The sequence below is a fragment of the Guillardia theta genome, assembly GCF_000315625.1.
Source record: "Guillardia theta CCMP2712 unplaced genomic scaffold GUITHscaffold_14, whole genome shotgun sequence".
NCBI lineage: Eukaryota > Cryptophyceae > Pyrenomonadales > Geminigeraceae > Guillardia > Guillardia theta.
In genome coordinates, this window is record NW_005434660.1 from 599,148 (window position 1) to 625,245 (window position 26,098).

A 26,098-nucleotide genomic window follows, 5' to 3' on the forward strand; every position below is an offset into this window, starting at 1 on the left:
TCCTCCTCCTCCTCCTCCTCCTCCTTCACACCATCATCACGACGCTCGCCATCCCCGCGTTGCGCCCCAATCCTAAGCAGCCCCCACAAACCTGAGTTGCTGGTCTAGAGGGCTATCTCAAAGTGAGGGGGTGTGTACTATGGTCTATTCACTTATAAGCATATACGAGACTTTTATCATCTTAACCCCCAATGCCCATCACAAGAATCTTTTGCAATCGGTTCCGATGGGCATGAGCAAGCGTGTAGCGCTGCTGCTCGTCGCTGCGAGCCTGAGCGAGACTAGCGAGACTAGCAAGAGAGAGACGAAACAGCTCCTCCTCCCATGCCGTCAGGTCGACCAGCTCCTCCTCCCATGCCGTTTGCATCGCGGGGGCATGATGTCAAGGGAGGAGAGGCTGCGTGTGCGCTGCATCGGAGCATCTCTGCGTGGAGGAGTAGGCGAGGATGCGTCGTTACCCGCGGGGGACTCGAGTGAAGAATTCTTTGAAAGTGCCGCAAGGAGCCAGCAGGCTACGAGCAGGCGAGTTGGGAAGCGCTCGCATGACAGCAGCGACGTCGGGGAGGGAAACTCGGAAGAGTCTGAAGCCTCCGTGAAAGAGTTCGACAGCAATGTCAGCTCCTACGGTGAAGAGTTTAACCTCACCGTCACTTCCGACCCCTATGCGTCGAAGCTCGCTCCCATCAAGCGGAAGGTGATGGCTCAGTTTGAGACGGAGAAAGCAGAGTGAGAGCGAGAGCGAGGAGTCGAGATGTTCTCACGTCGGATCATGTAGGGCAAAAGGCCGGAAGGCGGCATCGCTGCCTAAACATGCGCTCTCAGCTCTGATCGACGAGTTTGGTCATTACAAGGCTGAGAAGCTGAGAGGTGACGGGAGGAGCTTGCTGAGGAGCTTCTGAGAGCTGGCAAGGTGTGATCATCGACGTGGAGGCTGTCCTGTTCGACACTGAGCCGGCAAGAGCTTGCGAGTGAGTAGGAGAAGCTGAAACGCGAGCAGATGCTCTTCAGCGCCATCAAGGTCTTGTGCCAAGAGCTGAATATCGACATGGAAGGTGAGGAGGTGGAGCATGACGCAGGTCAAAGGTGCCGCAGACGATGACTACCTGAGAATGAGCGGACGGGACTTCTCTCAGTGCCTCGCCATGCTGTGCAAGGGGAGAGCTGGGGGTTTTGAACGAGGTAAAGGAGAGGCGACGTACTGACATACTGACATGTTGCCTGTAGATTGCTTCTTCGACCTCTTGGAAATCAACATGCAACAGTTGCAGGCGATTCCATTCGCAGAGGTTTCCTGCAAGTCAATGCTCTCTGCCCTGCTTTCCTCCCGCTCCTTCCCTGCCTCTCACTCGCCCCTTTTGTCTCGACTCCCGTCCTCTCTCGTAAGTTCTTCTCGCTGATGTCAGAGCTAGACGTTGATCCGGCATTTTAAAAGTCGAGGGATTCCAATAGCCCTCGTGTCTTCTGCGCCGAGAGGTGAGAAACTGTATGGGCAGGGAAAAAGAGCGAGCAGACGCAGAGGGGGGGGGGGGGGGGGGGGGGGAAGGGAGAAGGATATGTATTGTTCTCTTTGATGGTTGCGGTTTCTTCAGCTTTGCTCGATCACGCGTGCAAGCGTCACGCCGGCTTTTTCTCTCTGGTATCCCACGTCATTTGCGCCGATGAAGTTCCTCGCTCGCGACCTTTTCCTGACGCCTACCTGGCAGCGGCGAGGTGAGACTGAGTTGCTGCACATGGTTCGTCTGTCTTGCTCCTATGCCGCCTGTCACGCTATCGCACCTCCTCGTCTGCTTCCTCTTTCCTGTTGGAGCCTTTCTACGCTTGCTGTTCCTTCAAGTCACTCTCCCGTCCCAGTCTCGTCATCATTAGTTCCATTACACCCTTTCGCTCTCCTCCTCACTCCCGCTTTCAACGTTTCTTCTCTTCTCTTCCACTCCTAACCTCTTCTTTCCTCAGGAAGCTCAACCTCCCGGTCTCCGACTGCTTGTCTCTCGTCGGAACTCTCGTCGGGCTGCAAGCAAGTCTGCAGGCGAACCTTCCGACCATCGGTGAACAAGCAGATCCATGATACCTTCTACCTTCTTGTCCCCTCCCTTCTCGTCTCCTCCTCGTCTCCTCCTCGTCTCATCCCTCGTCTCCCACGTCACCCTTTTCTCCTTCCTGCCTCGTCTCGCTTCTCACTGTCTTCATCGCGTCGAATCACCTTGTGCACAGCTATCAGTTCTCCTCGCAAAAAACTTCCGGAGGGAGGGTGGGCGACTGCGCAGGAGCTCAAGGCCGCGGGGGCTCGGATGGTGGGGCTACGAGGGGAGGGGAGGGCAATAAGTGACGTGGGTGTAGGTGGTGCCGAGCTTGAGGAGGATGGACCCTTGTTTCTACGGGTACCCGGCTCATTTCTGTATTGCCAACAGGATGTTCTGCTGACTCGCCGTCGCCTCCCCTACAAGCTCTCCACATCCTCATACTCTCCTTCGCACGCGTCCTCGAGCAACGGACGTTGAGAGGGATCTAGAGAGCAGTTCAGTCACCCTCCTCCTCCTAGTCCCTCCCGGTCCTTCCGTACCCGAGGGCGGAAGCGACTCTAGCGGAGAAGAAAGTCTCTCAGCTACCAGCGTCGCGTTGGCGAGGAGAATCAGCTGAAAGTTGCATGAGCAGCCAGGAAAGGAGAGCAGAGCAAGCAAGGAGATGAAGCAGCAAGAGGATGAGCAAGCGGAGCAGACCATGAGGCCTAGCTTCTGCTCGGGCCCTGCCTGGGCCTTGTAGTTGAGCTCCTCGTATATCCATCTAGCGCCCCAAGAGTGAGGAGAAGGAGTAGATGCAGAGAGCAAGAGAGGGAGGAGCGAACTGAGAGAAGAAAGGGGAGTAACTCTAGGAAGGGATAGGTTGGTTGGAGAAGGAATTAAGAGTGGAGCAGAGGGGGACAAGACTTACTGGAAGGAAACTAGAAGAGACATGTGAAGCATAATGACCACTGCTGAGTTTTCGCGCTGCCAAGAACTTCTACTGCCAGAGTGAGTGTGTTGATGAAAAGAAGCAAGGGAAAGAGAACGAGGAGATGAGAGAAGTGATGATAGTTATCAATCACAAACCCACACACATGCTTCAAGTGTGGGGAAAGCTGGGAGCCAGAAGCACCTCAAAGTAAGTTGGCTGCTGAAGGAACTTACAACAACGATGACCAGACAAGCCTCCTGACATCCGTCGAAGTGAGACATGAATATCTACGCAATAAAAGGAAGAGAAGGAGACGATGAGGGTTCGGGTTAAACATACAAGACAACCAGAGAAGAAAGTAGAGGGCAGACAACACGTGAAAGGATGGGTAGAGGACGACGAGCTTACCAGTTGCCAGCTGACCCGAGGCCCGAGAAGAACTTGTGTTGTGAAGGAGAGCAGCAGCTCAACCTTCTCATTGAGAACGAGTTGGAGGAGGAGGAGGAAGAGGATGCCAGGCAGGCCCAACCAGAATACGAGGGACGGCGCTGAAATGTCTGCTGCGATGCTGCATCCGAGTCAACGAGCACAACCACTTGTCACTGATGTCACCTGCGGATCGTCGGAGCGATGAAGCCAACGAGTAAAGCGGATGCGAGAGTGAGGAGAGCAGCTTCACCTCTGCTCACCACCAGCTCCTCTCCAGCTGCATCACTCGTCGGAGAGGGCTGCTGCGCGAGGAAGCAGATTCCGAGGAAGCAGCAGACAAGAGCAGCAAGAGAGACTTTCTTCACCCGGTCCCTCAAGTTCAGCCAGTCGATGAGCATCGCCCAAAAAGGTGACGTGGCATACAAGGCCATCGCTTCCGACGCTGGCAGGCAAGACAACCCGATGAAGAGGAGAAAGCCGCCGAGAGACCCGAGGAAGCCCAGAGCGAAGAGACGAGCGAGCATGCTGGCCTCATGGGCAAAGGGGTTGGACTGAGAGAAGAGACAAGCGAGCGCCCCGAGCAGACAGCACGAGAGGCTGCGCAGAAAGAGACTCTCAGTGAAACTCATCGAGGGCTGTAAACTGGCAAGCTGGTGCACTAGCACATTCAAAGGCAACATGTTGGCAGCAGCCAATGCAGCATAGATCAGAGCTTGAGTCCTGCTTGAAATGTTTGCTTCCTTGAAATGAACGCATCGTTGGGAAAGAGCGAAGGCGAAGGTGAACACTGAAGCAAGAATGAACACTTCTGTTACACTAATAAAATCAGGCAAGCCATGAAGACTTGATGGCGATGGCGATGGCGATGGCGATGGCGATGGCGATGGCGATGGCGATGGCGATGGCGATGGCGATGGAAGCTCTTGTGTAGCCGCCTCCATCGATCGCTCAAGAATGTTTGATGGATTGAGCTTCAACATGCCAACCCACAACATTAGCGATCAAACCTGCTGACGTGAAGAAGACTGAGATGACAAACGAGACGGGACGAGGGAGGAGGAGAGGAGAAGAGACCAGTATCTTTCATCGCGGGTTTTGCTTCAACGACTGAGGGTGCATTGGGCTTATTAGCTAAACGACACAAAACATAAAATTTCAAAATTCTAAATTTTCCGTCGAAATTATGGATCATTGAAGACCCACACGCCAATATTTCCTTGTGTCTGACTCGTACTTCATCCTTTCTATGAAGAACAGGTTGAAGTATAACCAGACCCATGTGTGATTCAAGGCCGTTTCAGAAAATCTGGTCGTGCTGGTAGAGACATGTAGCACAATAGAATATTCATAGCAGCATTGACATCACGAGACTTGATACGGTTTTGAACACAATTGGTGGATCTGCACCATTTCAAACCCCGCACCACTGACACTTCGTCAGCAAGTATACCATTCTTGTTGATTTGTTTGCGTCTCAAATCATACAATTCTTGATGACATTGATTGCAACATTTTGTCGTTCTGTATTCATCAACTGCCGTCACCTCGAAGAAGTTCTGACATCGCCTTTTGATCCATTTTACAGGCACTGACTTCTCTCCACGCCCAGTACAACCGAATGATGCATCACCGTATGCAATTATTGGATTTTGATCTGTCCCATTACCTTTCATCTTCTTGAAGAACGTATCAATCGCCTTGTGTTTGTGGATGTAGTTATCCATCTTCAGGCGTGCGAACTTGTTTTGACAATTGTGTTCGAACAGGATCTCGCTTAGTCTCACCACGGTGTCGATGTATCTTTCAAAGTGATCCAACCGAGACGTTTTTGCTGACACTCTTGCAATATCGTTTGATTCCTCTGTTATGCCTTGTCTCCATTTTTCTAACTTGGCGTTATTCCGAGTAATATGAGACTCATGATAGTACTGCCTTCGAGTATATCGATACTGCTTTGGTTTTTCTTGACCAGGTATTTGCTCGACACCGCATATCAGTACATTGCGACCAGGATCGATTGCAATAACTCGTCTTGAGGACACATCACAATCTCTTGTTTTGCTTTTCTTTGTAGTAGTATTGTCTGTCTCATTGTGTATTCTCTTCTTGAACGTCACACAGAGTGCGACTCCGTCAGTCTGTATGCTATCAACTGTCCCTTTCTTTCTCAAATTTGATTGTAGCTTCAACACCGACAAGAATCGCTTATGTTTTTGTTGTGTGAACTTTTTCATGCATTTGCTTTTCCCACCCTTTGAATATTGCAACAGACCAGATTGATCCATAATGTAGAATAAACCCCAAATGTCTACGCGAATAAATTGTTTGCGTATCTGAAAAATCGGAGCGATCGTGTATCGATCAGATATATCATGAATCTCCAAAAACCTCAGAACCGAAAAATGGTACTTGACAAGATTTGGTATGTGTAATTGCATCCATTTTTGCTGTTCAGGGTTTTTCTTGATTTTGTCACGGGCCCATGACAAGTTATAATGATTGTCCCATCCAATGATCTCTTTTTGTTCCCTTATGAAATCAATGACATCCTGTCTTTCGAGAACACGAGTTTTTGGTGGAAAGCTCCATCCGTTTACTGCATTCCGTATATCCTGTATCTCCTTTTCTGAAGAAATCCCATTGAGCTTTCCCCATTCCTTTATGTATCTAGTCTGTTTTTGTCCCATCGTATAGAATATGTAATTTTGGAAATTTGTTGCATATTGATCAGCAGAATAGTACAGTACTCGAATATCCCCTTCTTTCCTGCGTTGTATTGGTAGATACTTGTTCCCTTTTTCTTGCCAAAACTCGTCTAAAATATCAAACTGAATTGCATTACCTCTGCGTTTTTCACCCATCAGAAAACAGGTCCGAAAGAAAACTTTCTCTCCACCATTGGTCTTGACCGTTTCTTCTTGCATCCCTTCTTCTTTTTCTTTGTCTGTTACTTTTCTAGTACGATTGTATATCTGATCAAACAGCCTTGTAATGTACGTATCATCACCTTGCATTGAATCCTTCTCAAAACACCATAACAATAGATGATTGAATATGATGCTACCTCGATGGCTTATTTTGCTTATGTGTTTCACCCAATCATCAATCACATCGATCATTGTGTGTTGTTTGAGATGTTTTTTCAAACACATCTTGACAGTCGTCTGTGAATCAGAACAAGACTTTCTTTGTTTTCCTCTTTTCCTTTTCCCCATATTTGATCAGGGTGAACGCGGGAGCTTCGGAAGGCGGGAATGAGGGAGGGAGGGAGGGAGGGCGGGAAGAAGGGAGTGATGGAAGGCGGGAGGGAGGATGGGAGGGAGGGAGAGAAGGCGGGAGGGCGGGGAAATCTTTACAGAGCCACAAACCTGGTACCCACCCCTACTAAAGTTCGACAGATAACAAACGGGTAGTTAGACTTCGGATGAAGGCGGGAAGGCGGGAAGGCCACAAACCTGGTACCCACCCCTACTCAAGTTCGACAGATAAACAAACGGGTAGTTAGACTTCGGATGAAGGCGGGAAGGCGGGAAGGCCACAAACCTGGTACCCACCCCTACTCAAGTTCGACAGATAAACAAACGGGAAGGCGGGAACTTCGGAAGGCGGGAAATATTCGAAGTTTGTTGAGCCACAAACCTGGTACCCACCCCTACTTCTACTTTGATAGATAAACAGACGGGTGTTTAGACTTCGGAAGAATTGATTTGTACAGGTGGATTTGCAGGGATGTTCTTTTTTTTAATCACAACATTCTATATTCTCGTTGCTCCTTTGTTGTTTTACCGTTCGGGGTTTGCACCACACCGCGATTTCGACGTTTTTTTGAGATTCTAATTTTTGGGTCACCATTGGTCATAGTGTGTCACTTAACCAGTATGGGTCTGTTTAAAACAAGGTTTTTGACTGTGCAAAGAGCACAGCATAAGTAAAATATATGGATCTGTTTATACAATACAAAACGACTTGTAGTGCCAAATGGTACAAAGAACACAACATAAGTAAAATATATCGCTCTGTTTATATAATACAAAACGACTTGTAGTGCCAAATGGTAGAAAGAACACAACATAAGTAAAATATATCGCTCTGTTTATACAATACAAAAACTTATAGACCGTGTAATGGTAGAAAGAACACAACATAAGTAAAACATATCGCTCTGTTTATATAATACAAAACGACTTGTAGTGCCAAATGGTACAAAGAACACAACATAAGTAAAATATATCGCTCTGTTTATATAATACAAAACGACTTGTAGTGCCAAATGGTACAAAGAACACAACATAAGTAAAACATATGGCTCTGTTTATATAATACAAAAACTTATAGACCGTGTAATGGTAGAAAGAACACAACATAAGTAAAATATATGGCTCTGTTTATATAATACAAAACGACTTGTAGTGCCAAATGGTACAAAGAACACAACATAAGTAAAATATATGGCTGACGCCCACGAGCTGCATCCAATGGTTGTCGGGCCTACGGTTACCTGTTCTCTGACGTTTTCTTCGGCCCCCGATTTGAGGCCTCAACTGCTTCCTGGACCTGCATGTCCTCCAATCGGAGACTCTGACTTGGCCCTATACTCATATCTAAAAAGATGGCCTAATCATGGGCCTAAACTGTACTGAGTGCAGACCGATGACCGGCGCGGCCCGGACCCGCGGGGACCCGAGCTACGGAGTAGACGCCGAGACGTCTGTCAGTTTACTTGTACATGTTCAACGTCAGGTCGTTGCCAAGTTGGACCCGCACGCGTTAACGAAGGAAGGAGAGGAAAAGAGGAGCTGACTAGCGGAGGATGGCGGCGATCGCAAGCCCAACAATAAACCCGACCAGGGTAGCGAAGAGAACAAAAGTCAAATCCCCCTCCTCCTCTTCCTCCTCGTTCTTCTCCTCCCCTTCTTGCCTTCTGCCCTTCAACTTGGAAGCAGATTCCCCTGACCAGGCTGGCGGGGCCTTGAAAGACGGAAAACCATCCGAGGAGGAGGTGGGAAGGCCTAGCTTGCTGCTGAGCCAGTCGAACGAGGAGGCAAAAGGCACCACCCACGTCCAGCTCTGCCTTCCGACGCTCTCCAGCAGGGCATTGAGCGGGAAGGACTCGAGGTGGAGCAGCTGCTGCAGCTCCAGGCGCAACAGGGCGAGCTGGATGGGAAGGACACCCAGCGGCTTCATGTGCCCGTACTCCGCGTTCCTCGGCCGCATCCTAGCCGCCTGCATGGCCTCGAGGTAGAGAGTCTTGGCATTGGGCTTATACCTCCGCTGGTTGACTGCACGGCGTCGCCTCGCTCCCTGCCTCCGGGTCGGTCGACGGTCTCCGGCGACTCCACTGAGCCCCCGGGCCGGGCCCCCGGGCCCGGGCCTGCGGCCGTTCACAGTGACTGGCACTGAACCGGGGTCCTGACCGGGCCACCCGGCGGGCCGTCGGACCGTCCAGCCCGGGCCGCCGGACACTCACGGTCCGATCCACTCAGGCTGGCCAAACGGCGAGAAGAGAAAAGACAGCGAGAACCAAACCTAATCCTGCCAACTGCTGCCCCCCAAACTTAACTGATTTTGCAAGTGGGATCACCTGAGAAGTCTTGCGAGGCTGAGAGGCCTGCCGTCCCCCGGGCCCCTGGCCGGGCCCCCCACTGGCCCGGGGCCACAGTGACCCCGCGGTGCCCGGCGGCCCCGGCCATTCCCGATGCTGGTAGTTACTACCCAACCCTACCAGGCTACCCTACCCTACCCTACCCTACCCGGCGTGCTCCAGGCTGAGCCGAGTCCGAGTGCTACAAGTTCGGACTGATTTTGTTTAAGGGTAGGGTAATGACCCCTACCCCCTAAAGATTGGTCATATTAGCGTTTTCGTGTGATGGTCTGGGACCTGGGATTTGAAAAAGCAGCCGCGGGCAGCAGTGAAGGAGGGGTGGGTGGTGAAAGGCTGAAGACCCGGGGTCAGTAGGGGTGGGTTGCAAGCGATTGCGATGCAGGGTGGAAGGGGCAATTGGGATATGAAGAAGAGCGAGGGCGAGGAGAGGGAGAGGAGCGAGGGCGAGGAGAGGGAGAGGAGCGAGTCTCAGGAGGCTGAAGCATGAGGAGCGAGTCTCAGGAGGCTGAAGCATGAGGAGCGAGTCTCAGGAGGCTGAAGCGTGAGGAGCGAGTGGGAAGTATGGAGTGATCAACGAACAAGATGTCAAGGAGAAGTGAGTGCAATAAACGGGAGCAAAGCATGCAGGGGGGCAAAGCTTTCAAGGGAACTTAATCAGGATGTGATGAGGCCATCAGTAGGAGTCAAAGATAGGATCAGTGCATGCCCAGGCAGGAAGAGCGCATAAGTGTTTTGACAATGGCTGAACCAAACTTCTTTAGCGATCTCATCACAAGCAAGTCTGTCAGTCGCCACAACATGTGGAACGGCATTGACAATCAAGGGCGTAGCAGGCCTGGTGAGCAAATGTCACGTGGCTCTTCGATCCGCTGTGACTTGATGCGTGTACGAGCAGGAGTCCATCAGAATGCATACGCTCCCAACGTGAGGCACCTCAACTATGTCGTAAGCGAGATAAAGGGAGGAGCAACACGGTGACATGCCGCTCAGGCTTCTTCTGGAACGTCACCAGGCCTCGTCGTCCGGCAGGGTCCGAGCCAATCTCATCCGGTGAGGACGCGGCTAGGACCCTCGTGCTGGACGAGAGCAGCAGTGAGAGCTTGATGCCTTCCTGACGCCTTGGCTGCCGCAGAGCCCGCCGATTCAATCTCTAGCGTTCCAACAAGCAAACGGATATGCGAACACCTTTGCTCCTTTGCAGAGTCATACTCCTTCCAAGTCTCCGCACGCTCAAAGCGTATACCATCACTCATCGCCTGGATTGCGTTCAAGCTTTCAACACATGGCTCCCTCGGTTTACCGTATCGCTCAAGATCCCTACTCTCAAAACTTCTCTCCGCAAGCCCAAGAAGTCCCACCCGTCCATATGCAGTTTCACTCTCAGAATGCAGTACATCAACCGAACCGATCTCCTTCATTGAGTTTTCCCGCGCAAACTTTCATGTATTCAAACAGGTATTCGTCTTACTGTTTTGTTCTTGCATAACCTGGTCCTGACAACACTGTGTTGCAATTCTCAAAAGCTCATATCAGACCCGATTACAACAACAGCTTCCAGAGGTGGTAGATGACGATGAAGACGATTATGAAGATGATATCGTCTTGGCGGATGAAAGCGAGCTGGAAGATGCTGAACCTTCCAAAGAGGTGGACGATGCTTCCGCGAAGAATCATGATGCAGCTAGTACGGATATGGTAGCTTGACAGACTGAAATGCGTTCTACGTTGATTTTCCGTACCAGGAAGACAAAGAAACACTTTTACTTGCGCGAAAATTTGGCCAGGACTCACGAGCTAAACGATTGGCAAAGAAAGTCGAGATTGAAAAGAATAGTCACAATCAGTTGAGTTCTCAGAGTATGGATATGTTAGAATCTTTGAAAGCATTGAAGGAATCTTCAAACATGAGGTAGACCTTGATTCTTTTCGTACATGTATTCAGCTAATTGAAATAGGATCATGGATGTGGCTTACCGAGTGTTTGAGGGAATCAATCGCGAGCTGGATAAAGCCATCGCTTTTGGAAAGGAAAATCGGAGTGTCACATTTGGAGGAGAAACAACATCAGATCGAATGGTTCCGAGGAATCATAACGGGCGTGCTTGTGATTCCTTGTCGCAGACGACGTTGGGGCTGATACTCGGAGAAAAGGCTGGGATGCAGTGCACCATTTTGGACTTCGTTCCTGGATCTCCAGGATACCTCAACGACAAGATTCGAAAGGGTGACATCATCCGCCGGGTAAAGGTCCTGATCGCGCGTACAGACTCGCTGACGGAGTCTTGGCACGCTTGCCAGGTCAACGACGTTGAAGCGAATGCAGAGAACATAGAGGCATTGCTGCGTGGTAACGATGTTCCTGGAACGACAGTCGGGCTGTTGATTGAAAGAAGAAGCCGAAAAAGACCGTTTGACGTCAACCTGACCAGAGCTCCTGTCAGTTTTGTTCAGTCGAAATCTCAAGTACACGAGAAGTTACAGCAACTTGCAAATGCGGCGAGTCTGACGGGAGAGGAAGCTCCTATTGAGAGCAATTCTCTGCTTCGGGACATCAGGAAACAGATTGATTCCATTGATCGCGAATACATGGAGAAGGAGCACGTCCTGGTACTTGCCAACAGCTTCTCTTGTCAGTTTTGCTTGACCTTCACCTAGATAGGTGAAATTGAATACAAGATCGAATGTCTGAAGGCCGTGCAGAACAAATTATTTGAGTTCTTGATGACTTTCAAGGATATTGACGTGAATGTCTCAGCATCCGAACCATTACAACTCAAAGATGCAGGTTCAACGCATCAAGACATAGGTGGTGATAGTTCCTGGCATGAGAAGTCAATCCTCCAACTTCAAAAGGAATTAGAACAAGCGAACAGTAGAACTGAACATGTTGTACAGCTTCTCAGTGAAGCTACTGAGGTGTTTTACTGAGTGCGGTTTGTATTTCTTTTCACATGGATCTGTTGTACAGGAGTTAGAACTGTTGAAGGCTGAGAAAACAAGGTCATCTTATCTTTGGGCCTTGGAAGAAGTTGACGAAGGAATACAGCCCAGAGTCCAACGCGATGACTGATGAACCAAATGTCGACGTGAGATTGAGTTGAATACGTTTTCTAGATGATTTCATTTTAATGCGCAGGGAAAAGAGGCCCAGATCGATGGGGCACCTAGTTCAGCGGAACTCGAAAGGCTCAAAGAAATCATAAAAGAAAGAGATGCCAACGAAGCATCTCTGAGAGGAGAACTTGAAGCTTTGGCAAGTCGTGTTAAAGAAGAAGAAAAGCGTCAGAATTCTATTGAGAATGAGCTCGGAAATTGTGGCGGTCAAGTAGCAAGACTAGAGAGTGACTTGGTGCACATCAGGTCAGACTGCGAGATCATGAGGATGATTGTGTCTTGCCTCATACGCTCAGATGCCGATGCAGGTCTGAGATGTATAGACTGATGGACACTGAAGCAAAGGTTCGATTGCTTACAATCAGCCAGGAGACAGAGATTGAGAGATTGAGCGCTGAGTTGCAATCATTGCACTGCCTGAAAGAGCAGAACATCCAACTAGACTCCGAGGTCATGTCAAGAGACATCACCATCTCGGAGCTCGAGACGTGTTTGAAACAGCTCGAATCCGAGATCGCTGACTTGCGGTCTCAGCTGCAGGCCAAGGTCAACCGCCACCTCTCCTTCCTCTGCCTTACAGTATGGGACAGGGCGAGGCCGGCAGCGCTGAGTCAGCGATCTCGGAGGCACAGACGAAGGAAGACTTGGAGAAGACGGGGAGGTGACGGAAATCGCCAGTGCTTGTGTAAGGTTAACGTGCTTATTAGACTCCGCGAGTTGGAAAAGATTGTTGAAGAGTTTCAAGTGAGTGCGATGATGTCATATGGGCAAAGGAGTTGATGAGCTCAAACAGCAACGTCAGAAGGAAGTTCAATCGCAGCACGAGGAAGAAGTGAAGCCTCCTGCTCCTATTGCTGCCTCTGATCTCTCCCTGCCAACCCCAGGTGACCATCATGCGACAAAGAGCTGACATCGCCATCGAGGAGCTCGCCAAGATCCGCAAAGAGAACATGCGGCTGTCCGAAAGCATCGAGGAGCTGCACTCCCTCCGCCAACGTACGGCACGCTGCCCTGCTGCTTGATGTGACTCCCCTCTGCAGGAAACTCTACTCTTGAGACCGAGCTGGAGCATAACGTCGGCGTCCAGCTGAGTGAGTTGCAGAAGTCGCTGCAGGGAGGAACGTCGACACAGGCACAGGGAGGGGCGAGCATGAGTGCGCTCCTCCGGAACCTGCAGCGAGTAGAGCAGGAGAACCAAGAGCTCACGCGCAAACTGGAGCAGGAGAGAACCAACGTGATGGAGCTAAGGGTGCTGCAAGACCAGTACGGGGCTGAGCGAGAGGTGCTTGTGCTCGTGTCTCTTGCTTCGTCATGTTCACGTGGAGCAGGCGCTGCTGGTGGAGCTCAACGGGGCGACGTCTGAGAGTCGCCTGGTCACTCTGAAAGCCAACCACGCCTCTGCTGCCAACTACGCGCTGCGCATGGAGCTGGAGGAGGCGAAGCGGAAGATTCAGACGCTAGAGGCTCTGAGCGAGGCAGAGCACTGGTTTCAACCCCCCGCACTCCGCCAGAGCTACGAGGCCTCTCACTCGCAAGGCCCCCGGACGTGGCGGCGAGAGGCGCATGAGGAGGGGCTGCATCGCGTGCAGTTCGTTCAAGTGCCGTACCAGCAGAGCTCGACGGACTCGACGGGCCGGAGGTCTCAAGACGTGCCGGTCAAGTTCGTGACGAGACAGTGACTGAGGTCGCTATCTCTCTTTACTTACATCCCCTCCTCCGGGTACAAACTTGTTGGACATGTTACAAAGAGCCTACAGACCGATGCTGAAGGATCTCCCGTTGACGTTATTTACAGGGCCCACCGACGGGGCCACCACCGCCCACTCATACCAGACCTTCTTGTCCCCCACGCACCTCGACAGTTGAAGCTCGATCTCCTCCCCTTTGCCCACAAACCTGCTCGCGCGTCAGTCCCCCCCCGCAGCCTCTCGATCGCTCACATGGGCGTTCGAATGGGGAAGAAGAGCGGAAACCAACTGAACATGCCAGTCGAGAACGTCTCGGGGTAGATGGATATGTGGACATCAGCATACAGTAGCGCGTCGAAGTAGCCCGCAAACCCATGCAAGCAGGAGCTCCGCTTGACTTGGAACCTGTGTCTGCTCTGCCTTGAGTTGTCGATTGGAACTTCCCGGTTGGGGTGGCTGAAAGTCCAACACTCCTGCGCGTCGCTGAGGACTTTATGCGTGTGCATCTTGACGACGTAGGTGGTCTCGAAGTGCTTCACGTCGTTGTACGCCTTCACCTCCTGGTGCAGCTTGCTGGAGCTGATGGGAGCGATCCAAGACGTATACGAGACAGGGATGCTGATCCCTGTGTCCGGACGGAGAAAACGCTGAGCTCCATCCAGACACTCGGGAGAGAGCTCGTTATCTCCAAAGGATCCCAGGAGCTCGCTGACTAGGATATCAGCCTTGACGGGAGGCGAGAAGTCTCGCATGTCCGACTGCACCACTTCCACTCGATCCGCCCAGTTCTCCGTTACTCGCATGTTCCTGTGCTGGCGTGTGAGTTCAAGCCAGAGAGTGTCACATGTTGGAAGTTTGGTGGCTCAGCAGCACATTCGGTGCAGCCAAGTGAATAAACATCCGCGATATCTCGCGAGACTTCAGCACCACATCGTCACATCAAAGTGACGTTGGCGACTCTAATAGTCTCGCTGCTTCGGGCACATGCGGCACCCAACGCCTCCGCCCTTCTGCCTTCACTTGCCTGAGTGTGACGACGGCGTTGGGGTTCTTGTCCAGCGCATAGACAAAGATGGCGATATTTGCTCGCTCCGACGCCCTCAAAGAAGCTCGCACGAGAGGTCCCCGTCCTGCCCCAACCACCATTACGATGAACGGATCCTGTCGAAATCCAAAATTTGCTTGCAAATCAATCAGCGCCAGGTACACAGCCTGGTAGTCAGTCAGCGAAACTTGAAGGGCTTCAAGGAATACAAGACAAGGGTCTAGTGGATGGAGGAGGAGCGAGACTGGACCTGCTCGTAATTGACGTATTTGACGGGGTCCTTCTCGAACACTTCGTACGTCTGCGACTCGAGGTTGTCGGCCAGCGGCTGCAGAGGAATCTGACAACAGGAGCATCAGTGTAGCAGAGGCGACGTGAGCCGAAGCGCGTTGACAGCACGGGAGCAATCAGAAGCGTATTGAATCATCGAGTTCTCATGTCATGTAGACCCACGCAAATACTCATCACATCGCTCTCCTCCTCCTCCTCCTCCTCTCTGCCTCTTGTCAGTGGTAACATACCTGGAGGAAGTCCCAGTAAGGCTGCTCGAAGCGTTCGGAGTCCGAGAGAGGAGTACGCGAGGAGAAGAGGTGCTGAAGGTACTGGGAGTACACGAGAAGCCCTCCTTCGTGGCGCGGCCTACCTGACACTGCCACCTCCACGTTGTACCAGAAGAAGGAGCGCAAGAAGTTTTGATGCCGCTTGGAGAGAACGGGAAAACCAGAGGTGTTGGTGAGGAAGATGGACGTGGGTAGGATGAGCAGCTTGACGGGCTCGCAGAGCCACTGGGTGAGAGTCTCGTCGGTCGGGAGGTCAGATGTAACTTCCAGCGCTACGAACAAGCAGAAATGATGCTCGCACAGCATCCTCACGCTGTTCCACGTTTCCCAGGGATCCTTGTCGCTGTCCGGGTCATCCTTCCACGTCAGCGGCATGTGCACATAGATGCTCGTGCCTCCGGAGGCAGCGATCTGAGAGTAGAGGCAGCGAGCATAGTTGTTGCAGGATCGACCGGGGGGGGGGGCGATGACGGCAGGGCACGAGATGTGATGCGCCCATGCCATCTCCTGCTTGAGTGCCTGCTCAGAGTCCATGCGAACCTTGTGGCAGGGAGAATCGAAGTTGAGCCATGGCGAGAGCGAGCCGATGACATTGCTGCTCCAGATGTTGGAGGGCAACGTGAGGTCTGAACGCGTGAAAGGCTCTGACCTCTCCGTCCTCCCGCTGAACTCACGGCGAGCTCGTGGATGCACAAGCGGCAAGACAGCAAAGTACATCTCATTTCGAGAAACGACATCAATGCACTGCTGGGCGCTGCCAGAAAAAATCAACTGGGAAAACGAAACAAGAGCCTCACTCGCTTCATTTATCCTCCCTCTCCACCACCCGACCCTTTCTTTCCCCATCTCATCTACTCACATCTTCTTCTCTCATCTTCTTCTCTCATCTTCTTCTCTCATCTTCTTCTCTCATCTTCTTCTCTCATCCTCTTCTCTCATCCTCTTCGCTTACTTGGTTGCGCATGAGAAAATGCGGCCGACCCGCAGCTCCTGCATCCTCACGTGCCGCGGTGTGCCCCACATCCCCGCTGCATTTTATTGATTGTGATACTTCAACATACTACAGCAAATTTGAAAAATAAGAAGCTGAGTGAGATGAAATTATGCTCTGAGCCATGAAATCAAAATTTCGAGCAGACTTCGTATTGCTTGACTAATATTTGTTGATGCCCCTGGTCTAGCCCTGAGGCGGACTTGATTCTTCGTCAAAAGGAGGCAATGAGGGTAGGGAAGCGACGATGAGGACGAGGGAAGGAGGAAACAAAACGAAGGTAGACAAGAAGCTGTCTGAAGGTAGACAAGAAGCTGTCTGAAGGTAGACAAGAAGCTGTCTGAAGGTAGACAAGAAGCTGTCTGAAGGTAGACAAGAAGCTGTCTGAAGGTAGACAAGAAGCTGTCTGAAGGTAGACAAGAAGCTGTCTGAAGGTAGACAAGAAGCTGTCTGAAGGTAGACAAGAAGCTGTCTGAATGTAGACAAGAAGCTGTCTGAAGGTAGACAAGAAGCTGTCTGAAGGTAGACAAGAAGCTGTCTGAAGGTAGACAAGAAGCTGTCTGAAGGTAGACAAGAAGCTGTCTGAAGGTAGACAAGAAGCTGTCTGAAGGTAGACAAGAAGCTGTCTGAAGGTAGACAAGAAGCTGTCTGAAGGTAGACAAGAAGCTGTCTGAAGGTAGGATAGGTCTTGCAAAGACAGCTAAGGTTGTTAAAGTGTGATGGTACAGATGTTTTAGCGTTTCTCATATTGTGGTGATCTACCAGGGTCTTGATGTCGGGGGTGCTGACTGTCTGTTGAGCAGCAGCGACTCAGTCAACCATGAAGCCTAACCTACAAGGTGAAGTCTCTGTCCTACATCGCGAGTCGTGAATAGCACGTCAGGCATGGTCTGGGTATTTGGTTACGGCTCGCTGGTTTGGAAACCTCCGGAGGGATTCCGTGCGAGTACTTCACTTCCTGCTGCAATCAAGGGCTGGTAAGCTAGAGAATTCCCTCCTCCTCCCTCCTCTCCTTGCTGCTCCTCTCCTCCTCCCCCTCGCTATCCTTCCCTTCTCCTCTCCTCTCCCTGTCATCCCTCTCGCTGCTCTCCAGACGTCGCTCGGCAGGAAAAGGCGGCTGTGGCAGGGGTCTACGGATCACCGGGGAGTGCCTCAACGACCAGGACTTGTGGCGACTCTCATCGAGACTTCCAAGCTGCGGGAGAGTGAGGGCAACAAGGAAGGGGAGGACGAGCTGTACGCCTGCATGCGCCCAGCAGCTTGTTTGACATGAGGGGCAGGTGCTGGGGGATGTGCTATGGTTATGAGGAGGAGGACAGGGAAAAGATCCTCGCATACCTCGACTACAGGTCCTCGACCCCTTGACGGGACTGTCGTTTGAGACCATGCAGGGAGAAGGACGGCTACGATCGACTGCTCGTGGATGTCTTCCTTCCGAAAGACAGAGGTGGCGCTGAGCTGGAGGCGCAAGACTGTGCGAGCATCTCGAACGTCCTGCTCTACATCGCGACCACAGACAACAAGTGAGATCAAGATGCCTTAGCCTCCCTGACGACGAGCAGACAGTTTCTTGGCCCGCTCAGTGAGGAGCAGGTGGCTGAAACCATCGCCTCGAGGTCCGCCACTTCTCTTCTCCTCATCCCCTGACGTCACCAGTGTTGGTCCGAGCGGCACCAACGCCGAGTATCTCTTGAAGCTGGCGGAGGCGTTGAGGGGCATGCGGGTGATGCAGAGAGGGAGGGGAAGGGAGGAGCTCACTCAAGTAGGTGAGGGACGAGCATGTCTTCCGCGTCGAGCAGCTTGTCGAGCAGCTTCCAACGCCTCCTGTGGGCGCCCGGGTGAGATGTGGTGAAGAGCTTCGAGCACTGAGGGAGAGCAGGTGAGCGCCTTCGAGGGCTGCGGGAGATACCGAGGAGACGGAGGCTGGATGCTTCAGAAGCTCTGGGACGTGAGGAGCTGGCTGGAAGTTCCCGCGACCCCTGGAATGTTTCGAGGTGGGTAGTCAACGGGCTATCAGGAATTTTGACTTGAGTCAGCTCCTCTCGCCCCGGCAGCCTCAGCAGATGAGGTGCTCAAGTCTATCGGCTGGCCGCCTTCCATGCGCGTTCGTGAGGTCAAAGCGGCTCGAGGTCCTGCGAGGTTGCGTCCAAGCTCTCGTGACCGTCGTGACGCAGAAGCGGAAGGAGGCCGCGTGACTGCAGCTCATTTCCCGTGCGGAGGAGGCCTCATGTGGTCTCAGCATACTCGAGAGCAGGAGGAGAGCTTTCTCCTGCTCTTGACTGAGTCTGCTTGGCACAAGGAGTGGGCGAGACTGACAGAAGGGGAGGAGGCGGAGGAACGGCTGCTCGAGTAACCCAAACCTTTTCATGTCAAGCTCTCCATCCCTCGATTTCTCACCAGCTGTGGATCCCCTGCTGGAATCCAGTTTATGAAGACCAGCGGCACCAGCTAGCATCGCGTCAGCGGCAGCGGCGGCGGCGGCAGCAGCAGCTTACCGAGCTCACATTGCATATGGTGACAAGCAACCAGAAGTGATCTAGGTTGGAAGAAGAGACGCCGAGCCACCTGCACTCTCTTTCAACTGCTCGCCTCCTCCCTCCCCCTCCTCTCACATGGTGATGAGAGCGCCCAACTGAGACCCCAGCACTCCCCCCTGAGAGAACCTGCGTGAGTGTGTGGCAGGCGAAGGGCCGAGAACTCACCAGGTTGTTGATGGACATGATGAGCGCGTACATGGTCGCCTCCATGCCTTCCGGGCAGAGTCGACTCGCGAGGACGATGATGGGCATGGTAGAGATCCACCCAACCACCGCCTGCACCGCACCCTCTCCGAGACAGAACCACTCGTCGGGGATGTTCCACTGAGACACGTGAGGAGGAGGACGCGAAGAGCAAGCGGACCTGTCGGTTGACGTGGAAGACGAGGACCAAGTTGGATAACCCGAGGACGGAGGACACGATGGTACCCCAGCTGTATCGCTCTCACTGTGACCGAAGCACCCGAGTCACTTACAGGAGCAGCGGACGGAAAGGCAGAGTCCTTAGGAAGGACTTGCAGCATGAGTTAGGACGAAGCAAGCTTGATGCGGAGGACCTGAAAGAGGATCACTCCCGCTAGGTTGAAGATCGACCCCACGACGTTGATGGTCCCGAGAAACTCAGCGGAGAACCCTACACCTGCTCCTACTCACCTCACGTCCCGCACGTCGCAGACTTACCGAGAGGAGGCTTCGAACTGTAGAAGTAAAACCACGCGCTGAGTCCAGCACGTCAGCCTCTGCGATTGCGTGCTGGCAGGCATCCTGTCTCGCACCTTCCTGTCGACGGCGTCGCGTTGAGCATGAAAATGAAGAGAGTAGGATAAAGGATCTCCGGCATCATCAGCGTGAGGTACAAGGCCCTAACCTTGTTGCTCAGGTCTGAGGGATCCAGCTTGTCTGACTCCCTCTGACAGGCCATCGCTCTCAGCGAACACAGCAGCTCGCAAGCACTCAAAGTCACCCGTTTCTCGGGTGACAGCAGCGACAATGGCACGAGGGTGAGGGGGAAGACGGCGGAGAGGAGGAAGACCTGCGCTTGAACGTCGTCACGTCGATGGGTTCGGGCATGATGACGTCACCTGCCGGTCTGACATGATTTCCAGCAGGTAGCTGAGCAGGCGGGTCAGGCGTGGACCGCAACGAGGGAGCTGCGTACCCGCCAAGGAAGGAAGAGATCAAGGAACCGACAGAAGCGGCTCCCCACACAACTGACTGCCGCCAACATCTCAAGGGAAACGATGCGCTCGGGAGAGGATACCTGGAGGTGCGATGCGAACTCTTGCGTCTCCCCCTGTCGCACACAGCATGAGCTTGCCTCGGCAAAGCAGTACTGGTCACCTGTGACCTCTCTACCAGGATCGCCTCTGCCATGACGTTGGCAACTGCCATTCCAGCGGACCCGAACGTCATGCAGACACCTCCCGTCCATGGATCATTAACGTATGTCGCCATGTAAATCCAACTTAATGCAGCAGCAGCTCCTCCAAGGGCGAGGTAGGGGCGACGACGAAAGCCAAGCAATGGGTAGGCATCAGACAAGAAGCCGTAGATAGGCTTGCAGGTCCATGGAAGAGCAGAGATTGAAGAGATGGAGGAGAGCAGAGCAGGATCAGCCTTGAGGGTCGACTTGTAGAAGTAACTGAGAGCAAGACTGGATAAACCACCCATGCCTTCAAGGAAAAGAACCCAAGAACAGACAAGGTAGACTCTGAATCCCACACGTTCTTTTGATCCTCCTCTATCTGGTATCTCTTCTTTCGCTCTCTTCTCTCTCCTCTCTCCTCTCTCCCATTCTTCGGCTTGTGATAGCAACGGAGTTTCCTCCCAACTCGCCATCCCGACGCTCCGATACTGTGTCCTCGTCCCCGCACACACCCTTTGTGCCGCCCGGCCAGCCACTCAGCGGCCGGCCGGCAGCCGCCCGGCGGCCTGACCGTCAGTGAGCCGCGGCACTGAGCCGGGCCCGGCGCGGCGGCAGTGCCCGGCGGCGGCCCGCCGGGCCGGGCCAACAGTGACACCGTCACCGGCTGAGCTTCCGAAGTTCGTCGACGAGCCCGGGCCCCTCCGCCGAGGAGGCCCTCTGGCAGCCGGGCGGCTGCTCAGTGCACTACACCACGGGCCATGTCAGACTCCGCCGCTTTCTTCGGCTCAGCAGCACTTCGGAGGCACTTCAGTTTTTACCCCTCGGGGTTTTGCGAGTAAAACTTGAAACTGGAAGTGATGGAGCGTATGCCAGCCGTGCCAGTCAGCATGATAGTAGCGCCGAGTTACCGTACGAAAACTCTCCCGGAGTCCTGTAAACCCAGACAACTTACGTGTTTCGAGGCGGCCAATGTAGCGTGTGGGACGAAGAGGGGGCTTTCCTAGCCGTCTTGCTAAGGTCCTCTCATGTCTGGATGCTTGGGTTTCACATCCTAGCATACAGTCTATCTCTCATGTGCTCCTCAATTCTGGTTTTTGTGTGCATTAAACTCGGTCTTGAGCAAAAACTGTCTTGTTACAACCTTAGTAAGGTCGATGTGATATCTGCGTGACTTTGGACTAGTACAAGTCTAACAAACTTGTATTCCGTCACGTAAACGCTCAGCGACGCCACTGGACGTCCGTACCCCTCCCGGTAGCGCCTGTTGCTTGGCCCTACCTCGAGGTTGTTGGAGACTGAGGGGCCGGGCCGTCTGGCTCCGAGGTTGGACAACTCTACTCGGAGGCTAGCGAGGAGGACTACCTCGAGCGGTACCGTGCTCCTGTGTCCAGCCTCCCTCCGTCCCGGCGCTGCCCCACTGCCAGCCTGAGTGCCAGGCGGACCCCCGGGCAACGCCGGCTCCTTGTCGGCGGCTGCCTTTTCTCCGTCCACGGCCGCCAGCCGCTTGAACGGTGGCGGCAGCGGACGTCTCGACTGACAGTGGTCAGTCGGCTGCCTCCGGGTATCGCGTCTAAGGGATTGTATTCCTCCTGCATGCTGTTGCTTGATTGCTTGACCCTTAGGCTGCTTGTCTGCGCGGCTTCGCGCTTGGGCTGGCCCGCCGATGCCGGGTCCGAGGCTGCTGACGGTTAACAGCAGTGCTGGTTGTTTTCGGGCTTGTGTTTTGTGTGTGATTGTGCAGCTTCTCGCTGTGCGCTGTGTGCCAGGAGGTTTAGCTTGTTCCTGCTTTGTTTTGCTTGAGGCACTTTTTACCTTATGCGAGTAAAACTTCTCCTAGTACACATACTTGGTTTGCGCGCTCTCGTCGACTCGTCTCTAGCGCCGGCTCCTTGTCGGCGGCTGCCCTTTCTTCGTCTGCGACCGCCAGCTTTGCGGCGGCGGCGGACGTCTCGTCGACTGACAGTGCCAGTCGCGTCTAAGGGGGTTTCATTTTGGACGTCCCCTCCTGCTGCTAGTTACCCCTCCTCTGACAGACTGTTGCTTGACCCTCGCAGCTTGTCTGCGCGGCATCGCGCGTGGCGGAGGAATGAAGTGCTCATGTGACGAGTCGACGAGAGATCACTCTAGCGGTACCGTGTTCCTGTGTCCAGCCTCCCTCCGTCCGCTGCCCCAGGCGGACCCCCGGGCAACGCCGGCTCCTTGTCGGCGGCCATGCCGTTCACAAACCCATATGCAGCCCCTAGCAAATCTGGTCTTTTTTTTTCTACTTTTTTTGGGGTTCACATGGGTTCCGTATATACACTCTCTGTTGACTACCCCCTGTTTTCACCGATCAAAGGGGGGGTAGAGAGACTGGACATAAGCGGGGTGGGGTGATTTGAATTCCTCTGGCGTGGAACCCTTCCCCCGCCTTGGTTTTAGAGGTACTGCAATTTTAGTTTTACCCATCAAATACATGGTAGTATAGATTGTACTGTATGAAAACATATTGGTACAAAAGAGAGGTTTCATGGTACAGAAGTTCCCCCCTCCACCACCCTACCCCCTTTTTATCTCCTCACACTGAGAGGATATATGAATCCACAGAGAAATCCCTCAATGCTCACTGTTATGAATACTCACTGTTATGCGCCTCCACCAGTCATTTATGTCGCATGACGTTTCTTCCTCAACAGCATCCCGTCACTGTGCGCTAGAGGAACGGGCTTCCTGGCAGTCTCCTCTCCATCAGGAGATTCTGTTCCTGGAGCCGCCCCGGGTGTTCGGCCTCTGCATACTAGAGCGGACCGTCCGACAAGTACGTGCAGCCGGGGTGGGAGCTGGAGAACGCTATCAGGGATGCGACTAGGCTGGCACCAAGAGCTGAGGAGGCTAGTCGTCCTCTTCTACGCTGGCCATGGGATGAAGGCAGGAAGGGCCAAAGAAGACGACCTGATCCCCTGTGAGGTAGGGACGATGGAGACCGAGGAGGAGGTAGAGGACTACACTGTGACTCTCAGTCTGTTTCCTTGTTGTCATCGATGCCTGCAGATACCGGGAGGGCCTGCAGGAGACGGGACGGCTGCTCCCGCAGCAGGCGGCGAAAGACGGTCCTGCCTCGATCATTCAACTGCTGGTGCCTGACAGAGACAAACAGCTTCTTTGGGAGGAAGCTATTTCGAAATTGAAGAGAAGGAAGACGTCAAAGCACTTCCTTTCAAAATTAGGGGTGTTGCTTTCAAGTTAGTCAGATCAATCGGACAAGCGAGACTGCTGCAGTCTTTCTATTTGCACAGCATGATGTCAGGGCATGTGGGCGATCAGTTTGTACATTTCTACGAGAAATATGGCATTCAACTAGCCTGACTATTGAACATGTCGTGCATCGAGCACCGACATCAACTTCAGGGAAGAGATGCATATCGAGCTGCTGCCATGATCGGGAACAGCTACATTGGACTCGGAGAAGAAGAAAACTGCTACTGCATCTAACGGGCAACTTGACCATGTGTGGGATATGCACTGTCCATGCGATAGTCACTGATGGACCTTCACGCAATGCAGATGACAAGAAGAAATTCAACAATTCGGTTCGAGCACACTTCACTTTGTTGTGGCAGTCCTTCAAAGTAAATTAATGTCTGAGTAAAGTCGCGTTCAATCTGGATGCCTCCAAATCTCTGTGTGAAACGTGCACAATCGTACCATTCTTTCGAACTTGAAAGAGATGCATGTGTATTGCGTCCTCTAATTTCGTTTCAAGGTGACTGTCAGTGCGCCCTCGAAATATAACGAACCTGATCCAGGTTCTATCATGTAGGGTTCATCCTTGAAAGGCACAGGAAATTCTCTGTTAATGACGAGATTCTGTAAGAGTGATGTACTGATGGTCCAACTGCACTGGCCTTTTCATCCAGGGTTTCAAGAAGGGCTTCCCACGTTTGCGAAACCAGTTAATTATACTACCGTAGTCTTAATCTTGTGCAGATCGATGTTGAGACGGAAGAAATCAGTTTGTTTTCTGGTTTTAAAGAAGTTGACATTCTTCCTTTCCAATTTCGGATGATTCCACTTCGAAATTTCCCATTGACATCAGTAAACCTCACACCATGACATGGTACCAGATTGAATGACATGTCTAAACCTTCAACGTGGTGTAGTAATTCAAAGTGCACAGAATGATCGAAGGCATTTGCTGCAAGGAACAACGGTGCCTCTTGGATGTATCTCATGCGAATGAAGAGGATCAACTTGTTCTCTTGCTCCAATCTCCTCCTTTTGGCAATGCCGAGCGATGAGGCAGCCCTTGACGACGGTGGCCGCCCTGATTGCGCCGCCATTGTCCGTCAAGGCAAGGAGGATTGCAACTGGTACTGAAAGTAGTACCATAGGGTATGTGTCGGTACCGTACTGTAACTTAGGCTACCGTTAAAATAACTTGTAAAGAGGATTGTTGAAATAAACTAAAACAAATGGGTACTATGAAGTGGGGTCTCTAACTCGTTTATCAAAATAGCACGCCTAGGAAAAAAAAGACCCTGCCGAAAAATTTAAGTGCCAAATTAACGAAAGGCCTGAAAGTGAACGGCATGTGCCCTTTCTCCGTCCGCGGCCGCCCGCTTTGTGGCAGCAGCGGACGTCTCGACTGACAGTGGTCAGTCGGCTGCCTCCGGGTATCGCGTGCTTGAGGCACTTTTTACCTTAGGGTCTTGCAGTCTACCGTCTTCGCTCATTTTCCTGAGCGAGACCTGAGCCACTCTCCGATGCGAGTCTCGAGCTACTACCCCCTCAAGGCCTTCCCGCACCGCTATGCTCAGATGCTCGACTGCTATCTCCATGGCATGCCGATCTGCCAGTGTCCGACAAAATGTGATGGATGTCAGCGCGAGCTCGATCCCTCCGTTGCTGCACATCATCTCCAGACCTGCAAACGCCGATCCTCCAAGCTTCCCACGGCGCATGACAACCTTACTCGTACGATTCGGTCGATGCTGAACGAAGCTGGTCTTCAGAGCGTCATCGATACAGTGGGGGATCCTCGTTCTCGACGGCAGGTACCCTCCCATCCTCATGGCCGCAAGATGAAGGGCGATATCCACATTCCTGGAATCCGCGATCGAGGGTCCGAGCAGTACGAGGGCTTGATGGCGGACGTGACGTTGGTCCACCCTTACATTGGTAGCTCTGCCGACCTGTACCTGACCAAGTGGGGGGAGGTCAACCTCGACGCCCTCCATGTTGCAGCGTCTGAGAAGATTCGCAAACATCGCGCTGCATTGCCATGACTACTCCCCTCGAGCGTTCATTCCCTCTTGCCATCTCGACGGACGGTACCCTGCATCCTGACACCCTCCGCTTCATCTGGTATCTCGCGGACATCATTGCTCAGCGCTCGATGCCTCTGAGGATGCGGCGTTTGGTCGGCACTTCGTGCCTGATGACGGACCTGCTGCTGAGGTCTTGGCTCGCAAACGCGCCGCCACCCATCAGCGCCTCACCATGCAGCTGACGCTGGAAGCGCTCTTGTCTGGTGCGAGGCGCATGACGCCCTTGCGGGCGCAAGCACTTCTCGAGCCAGAGGACAGCTCATCCTCGGACTTTGTCGAGTCGCCCGAGGAGTCTTCGCCGGAGGTCTCCGACTCCGATGGGGGACACACTTCGAGTGGCCCCGACGATCGGCGCGGAGCTGGCGAGGCGTCTCCGTCCCTCACTGTGACGTCGGGTGCCTCCGGAGAGCTCGAGGATGCAGGGTACCGTCGACCGTCGAGATGGCAAGAGGGATGAACGCTCGAGGGGGAGTAGGCATAGCATATGAAGCGCGATGTTTGCGAATCTTCTCAGACGCTGCAACATGGG

At 52.9% G+C, this 26,098-nt stretch overlaps 9 protein-coding genes across 9 annotated transcripts; 4 read left to right on the top strand and 5 right to left on the bottom strand.

The window, feature by feature from the left end:
* Positions 1-226: 226 nt before the first annotated feature.
* GUITHDRAFT_103798 (hypothetical protein) lies at positions 227-2,065 on the top strand (the record flags this gene model as incomplete). Its single annotated transcript, XM_005837494.1, has 9 exons — positions 227-726; positions 776-867; positions 911-968; positions 1,009-1,052; positions 1,093-1,179; positions 1,225-1,286; positions 1,410-1,473; positions 1,590-1,710; positions 1,954-2,065. 9 exons carry the CDS (start codon positions 227-229, stop codon positions 2,063-2,065), a joined length of 1,140 nt encoding a protein of 379 aa, XP_005837551.1.
* A 372-nt stretch (positions 2,066-2,437) lies between these two features.
* Positions 2,438-3,884, bottom strand: GUITHDRAFT_135209 (hypothetical protein; the record flags this gene model as incomplete). Its single annotated transcript, XM_005837495.1, has 7 exons — positions 2,438-2,505; positions 2,561-2,633; positions 2,718-2,781; positions 2,929-3,000; positions 3,133-3,218; positions 3,340-3,499; positions 3,544-3,884. 7 exons carry the CDS (start codon positions 3,882-3,884, stop codon positions 2,438-2,440), a joined length of 864 nt encoding a protein of 287 aa, XP_005837552.1.
* A 4,276-nt stretch (positions 3,885-8,160) lies between these two features.
* Positions 8,161-8,589, bottom strand: GUITHDRAFT_135210 (hypothetical protein; the record flags this gene model as incomplete). The annotated part of the gene is made up of 1 exon (XM_005837496.1): positions 8,161-8,589. One exon carries the CDS (start codon positions 8,587-8,589, stop codon positions 8,161-8,163), a length of 429 nt encoding a protein of 142 aa, XP_005837553.1.
* A 1,111-nt stretch (positions 8,590-9,700) lies between these two features.
* GUITHDRAFT_135211 (hypothetical protein) lies at positions 9,701-13,755 on the top strand (the record flags this gene model as incomplete). The annotated part of the gene is made up of 17 exons (XM_005837497.1): positions 9,701-9,800; positions 9,858-9,907; positions 9,953-10,012; positions 10,514-10,657; positions 10,705-10,871; positions 10,918-11,569; positions 11,718-11,747; positions 11,858-11,878; positions 11,931-11,962; positions 12,009-12,048; positions 12,099-12,322; positions 12,385-12,622; positions 12,667-12,737; positions 12,784-12,820; positions 12,961-13,072; positions 13,117-13,358; positions 13,405-13,755. The coding sequence occupies 17 exons, from the start codon at positions 9,701-9,703 to the stop codon at positions 13,753-13,755; spliced, it is 2,571 nt and encodes an 856-aa protein (XP_005837554.1).
* Positions 13,756-13,760: 5 nt separating this feature from the next.
* GUITHDRAFT_159368 (hypothetical protein) lies at positions 13,761-16,372 on the bottom strand. The gene is made up of 6 exons (XM_005837498.1): positions 16,322-16,372; positions 15,331-16,123; positions 15,060-15,149; positions 14,789-14,976; positions 14,017-14,571; positions 13,761-13,972 (listed from the first exon to the last, which is right to left on the bottom strand). The coding sequence occupies exons 1-6, from the start codon at positions 16,363-16,365 to the stop codon at positions 13,828-13,830; spliced, it is 1,815 nt and encodes a 604-aa protein (XP_005837555.1). The 5' UTR covers positions 16,366-16,372; the 3' UTR covers positions 13,761-13,827.
* Positions 16,373-16,546: 174 nt separating this feature from the next.
* Positions 16,547-17,107, bottom strand: GUITHDRAFT_67010 (hypothetical protein; the record flags this gene model as incomplete). The annotated part of the gene is made up of 1 exon (XM_005837499.1): positions 16,547-17,107. The coding sequence occupies one exon, from the start codon at positions 17,105-17,107 to the stop codon at positions 16,547-16,549; it is 561 nt and encodes a 186-aa protein (XP_005837556.1).
* Positions 17,108-17,180: 73 nt separating this feature from the next.
* Positions 17,181-18,713, top strand: GUITHDRAFT_103803 (hypothetical protein; the record flags this gene model as incomplete). Its single annotated transcript, XM_005837500.1, has 11 exons — positions 17,181-17,199; positions 17,244-17,300; positions 17,524-17,596; positions 17,641-17,709; positions 17,752-17,883; positions 17,923-17,976; positions 18,017-18,083; positions 18,127-18,198; positions 18,240-18,354; positions 18,397-18,489; positions 18,535-18,713. 11 exons carry the CDS (start codon positions 17,181-17,183, stop codon positions 18,711-18,713), a joined length of 930 nt encoding a protein of 309 aa, XP_005837557.1.
* An 11-nt stretch (positions 18,714-18,724) lies between these two features.
* On the bottom strand, positions 18,725-20,568 carry GUITHDRAFT_103804 (hypothetical protein; the record flags this gene model as incomplete). The annotated part of the gene is made up of 14 exons (XM_005837501.1): positions 18,725-18,808; positions 18,856-18,925; positions 18,973-19,013; positions 19,063-19,221; positions 19,262-19,331; positions 19,374-19,411; positions 19,455-19,537; positions 19,579-19,616; positions 19,674-19,807; positions 19,862-19,930; positions 19,980-20,010; positions 20,057-20,112; positions 20,159-20,191; positions 20,239-20,568. The coding sequence occupies 14 exons, from the start codon at positions 20,566-20,568 to the stop codon at positions 18,725-18,727; spliced, it is 1,236 nt and encodes a 411-aa protein (XP_005837558.1).
* Positions 20,569-25,005: 4,437 nt separating this feature from the next.
* GUITHDRAFT_103805 (hypothetical protein) lies at positions 25,006-26,026 on the top strand (the record flags this gene model as incomplete). Its single annotated transcript, XM_005837502.1, has 2 exons — positions 25,006-25,420; positions 25,632-26,026. 2 exons carry the CDS (start codon positions 25,006-25,008, stop codon positions 26,024-26,026), a joined length of 810 nt encoding a protein of 269 aa, XP_005837559.1.
* Positions 26,027-26,098: the final 72 nt, after the last annotated feature.

Coding starts and splice junctions, on each gene's coding strand:
- GUITHDRAFT_159368 (XM_005837498.1), bottom strand. CDS start 16,365: ATGCAGGAGCTGCGGGTCGGCCGCATTTTCTCATGCGCAACCAA. Junction 15,150..15,330: donor CTTACTGGGACTTCCTCCAG/GTATGTTACCAC, acceptor TCCTGTTGTCAG/ATTCCTCTGCAGCCGCTGGC. Junction 13,973..14,016: donor TTCCCCATTCGAACGCCCAT/GTGAGCGATCGA, acceptor ACGCGCGAGCAG/GTTTGTGGGCAAAGGGGAGG.